This window comes from Somniosus microcephalus, chromosome 15, assembly GCF_052327205.1.
Source record: "Somniosus microcephalus isolate GS21.2 chromosome 15, FLI_Smic_1.0, whole genome shotgun sequence".
Classification (NCBI taxonomy): Eukaryota; Metazoa; Chordata; class Chondrichthyes; order Squaliformes; family Somniosidae; genus Somniosus; species Somniosus microcephalus.
The window spans coordinates 125,158,840-125,174,411 of NC_141001.1; the positions used below are offsets into that span (position 1 = coordinate 125,158,840).

The 15,572-nt window shown below is 49.7% G+C and overlaps 1 protein-coding gene across 1 annotated transcript in view; it reads right to left on the bottom strand.

Moving 5' to 3' along the window:
* The window catches only part of LOC147107216 (uncharacterized), a 123,766-nt gene that overhangs the window by 44,794 nt on the left and 63,400 nt on the right, over positions 1-15,572 (bottom strand). Inside the window, exon 4 of the mRNA XM_086008421.1 lies at positions 15,361-15,522. Coding sequence (XP_085864547.1) covers positions 15,361-15,522 — 162 coding nt within the window. The remainder of the gene's footprint in view (positions 1-15,360; positions 15,523-15,572) is intronic.

The following is a 15,572-nucleotide window of genomic DNA, read 5'->3' on the forward strand; positions in this document are numbered from 1 at the left end:
TGTCTAATGTCAACACAGAGGAGACTCCTGAGTCCAATCCCTTCACCCTTGTGGAGCCTGAAGCTGATACTGAGATTCGGCCTGAAGTTACGACCCTGGTCACCAAAGCCTCAGAATCTCAGTTGGGCTCACAAAGCTTCGAGCGATTCTCAAGCTGGAGAACACTCTGCCGAACCACAGCCCGACTCATTCATGTAGCAGCATCCTTCAAGGGGAATTCGGACAACATAGAACGCAAAGGATGGAAATGTTCTAAAGAAGTATCCAGCACAAGTGAGCCTTCACAAGCCAAAGGTGTGATCATTCACTCTGTCCAGCATGATGTCTTCAAGGAGGAATTCAAATGTCTTGAAGAGGGACAGACATTCCCCAAGCAAAGAGGAGAGTATTTGTCCACCCTACAGAGCCGTAGGAAATGGACAGAAGACAAGCCAAACGTCAAAGTGAGAGACGTTGTCTTGCTGAAAGACAGCCAAGCACGCAGAAATGAATGGCCAGTGGGCCTGGTTGTCAAAACTCTGCCGACCAGGGACAAGAGGGTCCGCAAGGTGGAGGTGAAGATTGTCAAGGAGGGGCCTATCAAAGTGTTTCTGAGGCCAGTCTCAGAGATCCTCCTTTCTGAAGTAACCTAGAGAACGGACTCTGAGTATGTTGCAGCCAAAGGACGTTTTCTTCAGGTTTATTTTGTATCTGTAGTGGTACAATGGAATTGTACCAAGCGGGGAGTGTGCTGCCTCTCCCTCTAACTTAACCTCACTGTATGTATTTAACTTACTTATATATGTATAACCTACCTGTTGGGGCCGTTGCCCCTTTAACTTACCTTTTAGGGCCATTGCCCCTTTAAGACGCGCCTTAGCGTGCTGACGTCACGTCACGTACAACGTAGCGTGCTGACGTCACGGCACGTACGACGTGACGTGCGTGAGGCGGCTGCCGGCCCGACTCGGCCTTCCAGAAAGGCTGCCGGCACAGCCCGGCCTAGCGTCTTTGGCCGCATCTACCAGCCGCCGGGAGCGACGCGATCTTCCGCTCCCGCGGCAAGCATCGGCTCAGCCTGGCCTCCAGCTCCCGCTCCCGACTTCGGCCTCCACGGCCAGAAACGCGACCACGCGCATCACGTGACGCCCCAAGCGCGGACAACGCTACCGAGCGTGATGAGGTCATCACGCTCCCCACAGGACTGCTACGTAGTCCTCGTGGAGTCCTCGCTGGGACACAGACCTACACCACGGTGCTCCTACAGCAGCACAGGCTCCGGGCAGTTGTATTGTCCCCATGCTTGAGTCTTGGAAATTGTTTGTCTGTAAGTATTTTAGAATGCTATGGATGATTAATGTGCACTGTATGTTGTAGAAAATGTTTAGTTGTAACTTTTCTCTGCCTAGCTGATTAACTAGTAGCTGTATTTTCATACACTATGTACAGGGCTAATTTAAAGAGAATGCCTCCCAGTTTACTAAATGTACTGTGTTGCTCAGGCGTACCTAAATCTGTGTATACATATCAGTTATGCGCCTGTATACTAATGTGTGCTTCCATTTCTGTGTTGTATTTCAGTTTTACAATTAGAATCGTTCAGTAAAGCGTTACAAGAAAAGTCAAGCCTTGTGATTTTATTGGAAGATATCGAGTTGTTCGCTATCTGTCTAGCTCTGCATAGAATCACGTTGCGAGGGCAGAACACTCCTCATAGCCCTGTATCACTCCAAAACTAATCCCACTGTCCCGCTCTCTCCCATTGCCCTGTATCAATCCCAAACTAATTCCACTGCACAGCTCTCTGCCCATAGCCCTGTATCAATCCCAAACTAATCCAACTTCCCCACTCTCTCCCCATAGCCGTGTATCAATCTAAAACTTATCCCACTGCCCCGCTCTCCCCATAGCCCTGTATCAATCCCAAACTAATTCCACTGCCCAGCTCTCTGCCCATAGCCCTGTATCAATCCCAAACTAATCCCACTGCCCCACTCTCTCCCCATAGCCCTGTATCATTCCCCAAACAAATCCCACTGCCCCGCTCTCTCCCTATAGCCCTGCATCAATCCCAATCTAATCCCATTGCCCCGTGCTCTCCTCAGAGCCCGGTATCAATCCCCAAACTAATCCCAATGCCCTGCTCTCTCCCCATAGCACTGTATCAATCCCAAACTAATCCCACTGCCCCGCTCTCTCCGCATAGCACTGTATCAATCCCAAACTAATCCCACTGCCCTGCTCTCTCCCCATAGCCCTGTATTAATCCCTAACTAATCCCACTGCCCTGCTCTCTCCCCATAGCCCTGTATCAATCCCAAACTAAACCCACTGCCCCGCTCTTCCCCCATAGCCCTGTATCAATCCCAAACTAATCCCACTGCCCTGCTCTCTCCCCATAGCCCTGTATCAATCCCCAACCTAATCCCACTGCCCCACTACCTCCTCATAGCCCTGTATCAATCTACAAACTAATCCCACTGCCCCGCTCTCTCCCCATAGCCCTGTATCAATCCCAAACTAATCCCACTGCCTCGCTCTCCCCACATAGCCCTATATCAATCCCAAACTAACCCCACTGCCCTGCTCTCTCCCCATTGCCCTGTATCAATCCCAAACTAATCCCACTGCCTCGCTCTCCCCACATAGCCCTGTATCAATCCCAAACTAATCCCACTGCCCCACTCTCTCCCGATAGCCCTGTATCAATCCAAAGCTAATCCCACTGCCCCGTTCTCTCCCCATAGCCCTGTATCAATCCCCAAACTAATCCCACTGCCCTGCTCCCTCCCCATAGCCCTGTATCAATCCCAATCTAATCCCACTGCCCCGCTCTCTCCCCATAGACCTGCAGCAATCCCAACTTAATCCCACTGCCCCGCTCTCTCCTCATAGCCCTGTATCAATCCCAAACTAATCCCATTGCCCCGCTCTCCCCATAGCCCTGTATCAATCCCAAACTAATCCCACTGCCCCGCTCTCCCCCCACAGCCCTCTATCAATCCCAAACTAATCCCACTGTCCCGCTCTCTCCCCATAGCCCTGTATCAATCTAAAACTAATCCCACTGCCCCGCTCTCTCCCCATAGCCCTGTATCAATCTAATACTAATCCCACTTCCCTGCTCTCCCCCCACAGCCCTGTATCAAACCAAAACTATTTCCACTGCCCCGCGCTCTCCCCAAAGTCCGGCATCTTTCTCTACTTCAAATATTTATCCAATTTTCCCTGGAGAGATGCGATAGAAACATAGAAGATAGGAGCAAGAGTAGGCCATTCGGCCCCCCGAGCCTGCTCCGCCATTCAATGCGATCATGGCTCATCATCCAAATTCAGTACCCGGTCCCTGCTTTCTCCCCATATCCCTTGATCCCTTTACCCTTAAGAAATATATCAAACTCCTTCTTGAATATATTTAATGAATTGGCCTCTACTGCCTTCTGTGGTAAAGAATTCCACAGGTTCACCACTCTCTGGGTAAAGAAATTCCTCCTCATTTCTGTCCTAAATGGCCTACCCCTTATCCTTAGACTGTGACCCCTGGTTCTGGATTCCCCGAACATCGGGAACATTCTCCCTGCATCTAGTCTTTCCAGTCCTGCCAGAATTTTATAAGTTTCAATGAGATCCCCTCTCATTCTTCTAAACTCCAGCAAGTAAAAGCCCAATCGACCCAATCTCTCCTCATACGTCATTCCTGTCATCCCAGGTATCAGTCTGGTGAATCTTCGCTGCACTCCCTCCATGGCAAGAATATCCTTCCTCAGATAAGGCGACCAAAACTGCACACAATACTCAAGATGTGGTCTCACCAAGGCCCTGTACAACTGCAGCAAGACATCCTTGTTCCTGTAATCAAACCCTCTCGCTATGAAGGCCAACATACCATTTGCCTTCTTAACCGCCTGCTGCACCTGCATGCTTACCTTCAGCGACTGGTGCACAAGGACACCCAGGCCTCGTTGAACTTCCCCTTCTCCCAATCTATTGCCATTCAGATAATAATCTGCCTTCCTGTTTTTGACACCAAAGTGGATAACCTCACATTTATCCACGTTATATTGCATCTGCCATGCTTCTGCCCAATCACCCAACCTGTCCAAATCATACTGGAGTTTCTCGGCATCCTCCTCACAGCACACACGCCCACCCAGCTTTGTGTCGTCTGCAAATTTGGAGATATTACATCTAGTTCCCTTGTCTAGATCATTAATATATATTGTGAATAGCTGGGGTCCTAGGACCGATCCCTGCGGTACCCCACTAGTCACTGCCTGCCACTCTTTGCTTCCTGTCTGCCAACCAGTTCTCTATCCAAGTCAATACCTTGCCCCCAATCCCATGTGCCTTAATTTTACACCCTAATCTCTTATGCGGGACCTTATCGAAAGCCTTTTGAAAATCCAAATACACCACATCCACTGGTTCTCCCTTATCTATTTTACCAGTTACATCCTCAAAAAATTCGAGTAGATTAGTCAAGCACGATTTAACTTTTGTAAAGCCATGTTGACTTTCTCCGATCCGGTCACTTTTTTCCAAGTGCTCTGCTATTACATCCTTTATAATGCACTCTGGGGCCTAGAAATTCAGTTGTTAGCGGCAGCCGCTAGCGCCTTAGGAGGAGGAGAAGTGGGGCGCTAAGCGGCTAGCGCCCGGGCGCGGCACGATCTGCGCCTCTCGCGAACTTCACTCAAGATTTAGCGCTGGCGAAAAACCGCAGCGCCCGCTCAGCTGCGCGCGCAGATCCTGACATCATTTCACGGTGCAACGCCCTTGGTGCGCCCCGAACCGGAACTTCAGTGGCGCCGCCCTTCTGTGCGCCTGGCGCCCCCAGCGACTGGTAGAGGGGAACGGTTCCCAGTCGCTGCGGGGCGCGGGGGGCGCTAATTAAAGGGGACTGCTCCTGCATTATAAGTGGCAGCCATTTTGTTTCACTCCTTCTTTGTGAGAGACGGATATTTGGAGAGAGGCAAAGGGAGAGGTATTCACTTTGCCTCCAATTTCCACCCTTCCCTCACCTTCACATGGTCCATCTCTGACTCTTCCCTTCCCTTCCTCGACTTCTCCGTCTCCATCTCTGGGGATAGGTTATCGACCGATATTCACTACAAGCCCACTGACTCCCACAGCTACCTGGACTACACTTCCTCCCACCCCGCTTCCTGTAAGGACTCTATTCCATTCTCCCAGTTTCTCCATCTCCGCTGCATCTGCTCCGATGATGCCACCTTCCACACCAGTGCTTCAGACATGTCTTCCTTTTTCCGCAACCGAGGATTCCCCTCTACCGTGATTGACACTGCCCTTGACCGTGTCCGTTCTATCTCCCGCACTTCTGCCCTCACCCCTGCCCCTCCCTCCCGGAACCACGATAGGGTCTGATGCAGACACAGATCAGGGCCACACGGGCACTAACTGCTGCCACCCTCGCTGGATCGGCCAGGCATCGCCGGGGCCCTCGCCGCGCCGCAGCAGCCCAGCAGTCTGTGCTTCAGCAGATTGCTGCGTATGCTGCAGTGCTGGCCCGTGCGAGTGCCAGTGTATCAGCCAACCAGGGAGTGCCTGTGCTCTGTCAGGTTGGCAGCATTCCTGCAGCCAACACTGTCACTCCTCCACTGCAGCTGCCACCACCCGTAGGACAGACTGCTGCCGCCCAAGCAGAGTTGGATCAGTCAGCAGCCGGGCCCTCCAGGCCCAGAGCTGGTCCAGGCCGTCCCCCAAGGGCATCTGCCATCTCACCATCTGACCCTCAGCAGCCTTCCCCCAGCCTTGCTGCAGCCACTGGGCTCCCATTGAGGAGGAGCTGCAGGGCGGAAGGGGCCACTCGCGGAAGCGAGGCGGATCACCCTCGCAGGGGAAAAAGTAGAAGGTGTGGCCAAATGTTTTTTTTATATATGAAGGCCGAGAAGGTTTTTTTTATATATGAAGGCCGAGACTGTTGTGTTTGTTTTTTATGAAGGCCGAGACTGTTGTGTTTGTTTTTTATGAAGGCCGAGACTGTTGTGTTTGTTTTTTATGAAGGCCGAGACTGTTGTGTTTGTTTTTTATATGAAGGCCGAGGATCGTGGTCATTTTTGTTTAACTGTTCTTTTCATTTTCTGAAGGTTGTGAGAGCCAGTTATGTCTCTGACTGTTTTTTGGGGGGTTTCTCTGAATTAGTTTGTCATGCGGGAAGGGCACAGAGTTTGCACAGTAAAAAATTTTCTTTAATCACATTGTCCATGTTTGCATTTTGAACTATTTGTTGCCTTGACCGGCTGAGGGCTTGCGGAGCGGCTCCATTCATCTTCTTTCATTGGCACAAGCAATTCCCTGAGAGGGGGCCTAGAACCGAGTTGCAATAAGCCGCCGACGGACGGCACTTGCAGTTTATGCCTCCCTCCCGTCTTGCACCGATTGTGTGCTCAATGATGTTCCTGGTAGCTTGATGGCTGTCATTGTATCGCTCTTCTGCAGGGGTGCTGGGCGCACGGAGCGGGGTCATCAGCCAGGTGCACAAAGGATAGCCTTTGTCCCCGAGAAGCCATCCTCGTGGGTGAGCCTGGGCTTCGAAAATGTCTGCCACAGAAGTCTGGCGCAGGATGAAGGCATCGTGGCTGCTGCCTGGAAAGCGGGCATTGACAGCTAGTATGAGCTGCCTGTGGTCACACACCAACTGGACGTTGAGCGAATGGTAGCCCTTCCGGTTGCGGTAATCCTCGGCATTCTCTAGAGGTGCCCGCAAGGCCACATGCATGCAGTCAATGGCGCCCTGGACCATGGGGAAGCCCGCTATTCCTGCAAATCCCATTGCATGCTCTTGCTGCTTGTCCAGGGTCATGGGGAAGGAGATGTACTGACGTCTCCTTCTGAAAAGGGCATTGGTCACCTGGCGGATGCAGCAATGTACTGTGAACTGGGAGGTGTTGGCAATGTCCCCAGTAGCGGATTGGAAGGAGCCGGTGGCATAGAAGTTGAGAGCCACCTTCACTGCCACGGACAGAGACGTCCTGCTCCTCAGCTGTGGCTGCAGATCTCTGCGAAGCAGGTGGCAGATCTCAGTGACCACCTCCCTTCTGAATCGCAGCCTCCGAACACACTGCTCCTCAGACATGTTCAGATATGAGAACTGCTGGCGGTATACCCTGGGTGGGTAAGGCCTCCTCTGCCGACGCCTGTTGGCCCTTCTCCATCTGGCCATGACTGGCACTCTCTCACGGCGTCTCTGAGCCCTTTGAATGCAATGCAGTAAGCCAACGTTTCCACCCATTGCAGCCCCCATTATATGTGGCGACTCAAGGCTATGGCACTGAAAGTTAAATCCAAGTGCAAAGCTCTAGCCTGAAGCCAGAAGTACCTGTGCGAGCGCTGAGTCAAACCAGAAAGCTCTCTCCCTTTGTCTCTCTCCAAATACCCGTCTCTCACAAAGAAGGATTGCCACAAAATGGCTGCAACTTATAATGCAGGAGGAGTCCCCTTTAAATAGCGCCCCCCGCGCCCCGCAGCGACTGGGAACCGTTCCCCTCTACCAGTCGCTGGGGGCGGCAGGCGCACAGAAGGGCGGCGCCACTGAAGTTCCAGTTCGGGGCGCACCAAGGGCGTTGCACCATGAAATGACGTCAGGATCTGCGCGCGCAGCTGAGCGGGCGCTGCGGTTTTGCGCCGCCGCTAAATCTTGAGTGAAGTTCGCGAGAGGCGCAGATCGCACCGCGCCCGGGCGCTAGCCGCGTAGCGCCCCACTTCTCCTCCTCCTAAGGCGCTAGCGGCTCGCGCTAACTGTGGTGTATGTAACCTGTTCCACCTTAAGAGAACTTAAGCCTGTTCCACCTTAAGAGATGTACTACTTTCTCTGGCTGCTGTATACGTAATACCGGTGGTGACCACCGGTATATAGGTACTGTGTAGTGATATTGTATTTAGTATAGTCCTGACCTCCAAATAGTAAAGACCTGTTGAACTTTATTCTTGTAGTCTGTGTCAGTAATTAATCTTAATACAACTGGAACACACAGACTTAACAGTGGCGACGAGTCCGATTCTTACCCTGCGGCAGTTTATATCCACGGTGGCTTCGTCCACAGAACGGGCGTCGAAGAGAGGCATCCACCCTCATCAACCTGCTGGAAGACACGTCGCGCGGCAGGCATCGAGAACCCGGAGTGCAGAAGACATCCTGAACTCGAAGCCTCCATCAGCGGCAGTCAGCTATCTTCTTTCTACCTCGGTAGTGGGTTAGCCGGTCAGCGACGCGAGCAGAAAGTCGGCCGCGTTGGCTGTACAGACGGGGGGAGGAAGACGGAGGAATAAGGGCGGTGAGATCGATCGCGACCGGAGATAAGGGCCGGGCTGCATTCGGGCCGAAAGACGCAGCGCGGGGACATCGATCGCGGCTGGTGATAAGGGCCGAGCCGCTTTCGGGCCAAAAAGGCGCAGCGTCTGGGGCAACTGAAGGCGCGAGAGCTGCGGTGAAGGCGAACGCAGCCGCTGCTAATAACCGGGCTGCAAGAAGGGCTGCGAGGCGCGACACCGGGGAAGCGCGAATGCCCGAGGAAGCCGCGGTGAAGCGGAGACAGCGTCGGGGGAGTTACTAACCGCTGGGAAAGGGGAGCAGCAGCGGCACGCCAAACGCCATTGCAGCCAGTGGGTGAAGACCGGCAAGCGCGGGAAAACCGCCATTTTGTAGGCGGAGGACGAAGACAAGAGCGGGAAGCCGCCATCTTGGGATAAAATAAATTGCAACGATGCCTAAACATGGGAACATTGATACCTTTGATGGCGACATCGAAGATTGGGCCATGTATGTAGAACGTATACAAAATTATTGTAAAGCAAATAAAATCCCAGATGCAGAGAAAGCACTAACGTTATTGAACTTAATGGGTGCGAAGACATATGGGCAATTGAAACACCTTTTATCACCAGATGAACCGGCGGATAAGACGTTCGAGGAGATTGTTACTGTCCTGAAAAATCATCTAAACCCCACGCCGCTGATGCTAGCGGAATGATTTAAATTTTACAGCAGAAGGCAGCTGAAGGATGAAAGCAATGCTGAATATTTAATGGAATTGCGTAAGCTAGCAAAGTACTGTCAGTTTGGAACGGGACTAACAGACGTGCTAAGAGATAAATTTGTGTGTGGATTATTAAAAGAAGATACACAAAAGTGACTGCTCGAGGAGAATGAGCTGACCCTTGAGAAAGCGGTCACTATGGCAGCAGCACACGAAGCCGCAGCGAGAGGCACGGCAGTAATGCAGCTACGGTCACTGGAACACAGTACAAATAAATTGGGTTTGAGTACTGTAAAATGTTATCGTTGTGGAAAGACAACACACGATCAGAACCAGTGTTGGTTTAAAAACCAAGAATGCAGAACATGTGGCAGGCTTGGCCACATAGCTAAAGTATGCCGGTCAGGAAAGAAGACCAGCAACAAAAAGTCACCGCAAGGAAAATACATAAAGGTGCACAAGGTGACAAAGACCAGTTCGAACGAACAGAAGTCAGATTGAGATGCTAGCAGTAATGAACTGGGTAGCTTAAGAATACACAACGTTGGTAAGGATGCAGATCTCCAAACAATTTGGGTCACTCTTCAGATAGCAGGAGTCCAAGTAAAGATGGAATTGGACACTGGATCGACATTGACGGTCATGAATAAGAAAGATTACAAAAGGTTATTCCAACATATTCCCCTACGGGATACGGAGATTATATTGAAAACATACACGGGGCAAAGAGTGTACCCCATCGGAAAGATAGAGGTAAAAGTGGTCCACAAGGGCGAAGAAAGCCAAGTAATGGACTTATATGTGCTACCTGAAGGAGGTCCACCACTACTGGGACAGGAGTGGATTAGGAAAATGAATATGGACTGGCACTCCTTAAAAGCACTAACGGTAGATTCCGGGGAAACAGATGTCAAACCTAAACGATTGTCCAAAATATTGGATGATGCTAAAGAGGTGTTCCAGCAAGGACTGGGAACACTGAAAGGAATTACAGCAAACATCAAGATTGATGAACATGCACAACCAAAATTTTTCAAAGCCAGACCGGTACCCTATGCAATACGACCTACTGTAGAAGCGGAACTGGAAGCGCTAGAACGTTCAGTATGTAGTTTAGGGATGTACACACTGGAGTTTAGAAGATTGAGAGGGGACCTCATAGAAGTGTATAAAATTCTGACAGGTCTAGACAGACTGGATGCAGAAGGAATGTTTCCCTTGGCGGGTGAGAACAGAACTAGAGGACATAATTTAAGGATAAGGGCTAAACCATTTAGGACAGAGATGAGGGGGAATTTCTTCACTCAGAGAGTGGTGAACCTGTGGAACTCATTGCCACAGAGGGCAGTGTACGCCAGCTCATTAAATATATTTAAGAGGGAATTAGATATATTTCTACGGGCAAAAGGGGTTAAGGGTTACGGAGAGAAGGCGGGGACGGGATACTGAATTAAAGGATCAGCCATGATCTCATTAAATGGCGGAGCAGGCACGAAGGGCCGAATGGCCTACTCCTGCTCCTATCTTCTATGTATCTATGTATCTATGTAGATTGGAGCGAGTGGGCTACGCCCATTGTTCCCGTTATGAAACATCCTTCGAGCAACAAGCCAGGAGAACCAGGGAAGGTTCGCATCTGTGGAGATTTCAAGATCACCGTTAATCCGGTGCTTCACACGGTGCAGTATCCACTTCCGCGGATTGAGGATATTTTTGCTTCGTTGTCTGGCGGGAAACACTTCACCAAGATAAACCTGGCGCAGGCGTACTTGCAGATGGAGGTTGATGAAGAGTCACGCCAGTACCTCACGATCAACACGCATAGAGGTTTGTACCGGTATAATAGGCTGGTTTTTGGAGTGGCATCGGCTCCGGCAATTTGGCAGAGGGCCATGGAGCAGGTATTACAGGGAATTCCAGGCACACAATGTTACCTGGACGATATTCTGATTACAGGTGATGGTGATGAAGAACACCTCGCAAACTTGGAACTGGTGCTCAACAGACTGAAAGAGTATGGACTTAGAGGTAATCAGCAGAAATGTGAGTTCTTTCAGAAGCGGATCTCGTACTGTGGTCATGTCATTGACCGGGAGGGGCTTCATAAGTCTCCTGACAAGGTAGAGGCAGTTGTAAAGGCTCCCGCTCCGGATAATGTCTCTGAGTTGAGGTCGTTTCTGGGATTGATTAACTATTACCATAAGTTTCTACCGAATCTATCCACGGTACTGCACCCGCTGAACGCTCTTTTACAGAAGGGGGTACCATGGGAATGGAGCAAAAACTGTAAGAAGGCATTTCGCAAAAGCAAAGAATTGATCACCTCAGAGGAAGTGTTGGCTCACTTCAACCCGACACTGCCTATTCGGTTGGCTTGTGATGCTTCTCCATATGGTATTGGGGCAGTACTCTCACACAAGTTGCCAAATGGCACGGAAAGGCCAGTCGCGTTTGCATCCAGATCATTGACCTCCGCTGAGCGCAACTATGCGCAGATCGATAGGGAGGCTCTCAGCCTTGTATGGGGAGTGAAGAAGTTTAATCATTACCTGCAGGGCCAAAAATTCACACTTCTGACAGACCATCAGCCGTTGGTATCCATTTTTAACCCTAAGAAGGGTGTTTCGGTGATGACAGCACAGCGACTCCAGAGATGGTCCCTTTTCCTAGGGGCACATCAATATCAAATAGAATTCAAAGGTACAAAGCAGCATGGCAATGCTGATGGGCTGTCGCGCCTGCCACTACCTGAAGCAGAAGAGACGACGAAAGTTGACCCTGTTGAGTTATTTCATTCGACCATCATCGAGTGTTTACCAGTCACCAATGCAAGTATTGAAAGAGAAACCAGGAACGACCCGACACTGTCCCGAGTTTACGAGGTGACAGTGAAGGGATGGCCAACACATGGTGATCCTCTGTTACCGGCATTCTCGGCAAGGCGAGACCAGCTGTCCGTCTGCCATGGTACTTTGATGTACGGGACAAGAGTGATTATTCCTCCCAAGTTACGGGAAAGAGTTCTAAAGGAACTGCATGAAGGTCATCTGGGGGGAGTTAAGATGAAAAGTCTTGCTAGGGCTTATGTATGGTGGCTGGGCATTGCCCAACAGATAGAGGAGTTGACAAAAAGCTGCACTGGGTGCCAAAAAGTGCAAAATGCACCTCCGATCGCACCGCTACACCCATGGGAATGGCCTTCAGCCCCATGGCAACGCGTACATATTGACTTTGCTGGTCCATTCATGGACTCCATGTTCCTAATTGCGGTGGACGCACATTCCAAATGGCCAGAGGTGATCAAGATGAATACCACTACTTCAGAAAAGACAATTGCGGTGTTAAGAACAATATTCGCAAGGAACGGATTGCCAGAACAGATATGTTCGGACAACGGACCACAGTTCGTGTTGGAAGAATTCCAAAAATTCTTAAAGAAGAATGGGGTGAAACATTATACCTCTGCCCCATATCATCCGGCGACAAACGGGTTGGCCGAGAGATTTGTCCAAACATTCAAAAAGACAATAAAGGCCATGAACGATGATCAGATTCCGTTACAACACAAGGTGGACAATTTCCTAATGGCATATCGAAACGCCGCTCATGCAGTGACTAACCAAAGTCCTGCCATGATGTTTTATAACAGGAGGTTGCAGTCCAGGTTGGACTTGTTAAAACCAAATGTGCGGAGGGAAGTGGAAAACAAACAGTTCCGGCATATTAATAACAAGTCCACTCGAAGTTTCGACGTAGGACAACCAGTGTTGGCAAGGGGCTATGGAAATGAAAGATGGCAGTCCGGAACAATTCGGGCCAGACAAGGACCTCTGATATAGACAGTAGATATTGGTAACAATGTGATAAGGCGTCATGCGGATCAACTGGTAGAATCAAGAGCAAGGGTCGGACCCATGGTTGCAACAGAGACAACTGTGGAAGACGTTAATGAACCTGAAGCATCTACCTCGGCAGGGACTGTACCTGATGATGACGTCCAATACATAGGAAACCAGCAAGAAGAGTCACCTCAGCAACAAGAATCAGAGACCACTGAAAGGCGTTATCCAAACCGAATCAGAAGGCCTCCTGAGAGACTGAACCTTTGAACTGTTTATACCTGAAGTTATATATGTATATATGTTATGATGTTATGTTAAATGGGGATATGACTGTTAAGCTAAAAAGGGAGGATTGTGGTGTATGTAACTTGTTCCACCTTAAGAGAACTTAAGCCTGTTCCACCTTAAGAGATGTACTACTTTCTCTGGCTGCTGTATACGTAATACCGGTGGTGACCACCGGTATATAAGTACTGTGTAGTGATATTGTATTTAGTATAGTCCTGACCTCCAACTAGTAAAGACCTGTTGAACTTTATTCTTGTAGTCTGTGTCAGTAATTAATCTTAATACAACTGAAACACACAGACTTAACACTAACAATTGAATGTCTAGGCCTTGATTTCTCTGCCTGTCACTTTTGTTTTTCTCTTTCCCGTCTTTTGCTTTTATCCTTGTTTCCCTTTCCTCTGTTTCCCCGCTCAGGTTCCCAACCCCCTGCCATTTTAGTTTAAACCCTCCACCAGAGCACTAGCAAACGCTTACCATTTGCCTTCTTAACTGCCTGCTGCACCTGCATGCTTACCTTCAGCGACTGGTGCACAAGGACACTCAAGTCTCTTTGCACTTCCCCTTTTCCCAATTTATTGCCGTTCAGATAATAATCTGCCTTCCTGTTTTTGCCACCAACGTGGATGACCTCGCATTTATCCACATTATACTGCATCTGCCATGTTTCTGCCCAATCACCCAACCTGTCCAAATTATACTGGAGTTTCTCGGCATCCTCCGCACAGCACACACGCCCACCCAGCTTTGTGTCGTCTGCAAACTTGGAGATATTACATCTAGTTCCCTCGTCTAGATCATTAATATATATTGTGAATAGCTGGGGTCCTAGGACCGATCCCTGCGGTACCCCACTAGTCACTGCCTGCCACTCTGAAAAAGACCCGTTTATTCCAACTCTTTGCTTCCTGTCTGCCAACCAGTTCTCTATCCAAGTCTGTACCTTGCCCCCAATCCCATGTGCTTTCACTTTGCACGCTAATCTCTTAATCAGGACCTTATCGAAAGCCTTCTGAAAGTCCAAATACACCACATCCACTGGTTCTCCCTTATCTATTCTACCAGTCACATCCGCAAAAAGTTCCAGTAGATTAGTCAAGCACGATTTACCTTTTGTAAATCCATGTTGACTTTGCCCGATCCTGTCACTGTTTTCCAAGTGCTCTGCTATTACATCTTTTATAATGGACTCTAGCATTTTCCCCACTACTGATGTCAGGCTTACCGGTCTATAATTCCCCGTTTTCTCTCTACCACCTTTTTTGAATAGTGGGGTTGCATTAGCTACCCTCCAATCCATGGGAACTGTTCCAGAGTCTATAGAATTTTGGAAGATGACCAGCAATGCAATGTTCTCTGCCTCAACCCCTTCCTGTGGCAAATCATTCCGTGCTCCAATCATCACCAACCTAGGAACACCGGACCAGGAGGAGGCCATTCAGCCCCTCGTGCCTGTTCCGCCATTCAATGAGATCATGGCTGATCTGCGACCTAACTCCATCCACCCGCCTTTGGCCCATATCCCTTAATACCTTTGGTTAACAAAAATCGATCAATTTCCGATTTAAAATTAACATTTAACAATCATCATCTCCAGTGGCTTCCCGAGACATTAGCTATAAAATCCGTACCTTAGTCTTTAAAGTCTCTCCATGGCCTTGTCGCACCCTATCTCGGTCTACAGATGCCTCAGTCTTACTCTTGGGAAATCCTTCCTTAAATCTCTCCACCTCCCACAACCCTTTGGGTCACCCCTTTTACTCTCTCCCCTCCTGGTTTGGCGTCATTTCCTGTTACTTGTGACATTCCTCTACATTAAAGGAGCTATATAAATGCAAGTTGTTGTTGCAAAGATGACTTTGCTGCTTTGAGCTGATCTCTGTTAAACGAGACCACAGCAAGATCTTGTAGTGAATGAGGACTGGCCTTCATGTCAAGTTACCAATTTTAGAACTTGCATCGGGTTTAACAGAAGGGGCCAGTGAATCACTCTCTGTTGTGATATTTACAGATAGGATTCCCACGGTTGTGACGGTGGGAGAGTTGGCCTGGTGTGAGACCAGGTGGTATACTTGTCGTTGGCCCAGTACCTGGTCCATCGGGCGGTTTTCTGGCTGGAGTTGTTATTGGCCCTGGAGGCTGAGGGGTAGTTGTACCTATTGATGGACTGAGCTGAGGTTTGGTGGTCGGATTCCCTGTGACTATTGGAGAGTTAGGTGGGCAGATGGTTGTATGACAAGGCCTCATTGTCCTACCTGTAGGAGGCCCACTCTCGGGTCCGGGGGGCTTTGCTGTTGTGGGTTCTGGGGGTCCAGGAGGGACCTTTGATGGAGTCGACGGCCCATTGCTGGTTGGCCCAGGCCCGGGAGGGTTAGTCGGTGGTTTTGACGGTCCAGTTCCTTGGGTTGTTGTTGGTGCTGGATTAAAAATTAGCTCATTTTCAGTGGCCAGGAAAGTAAAAGTAATT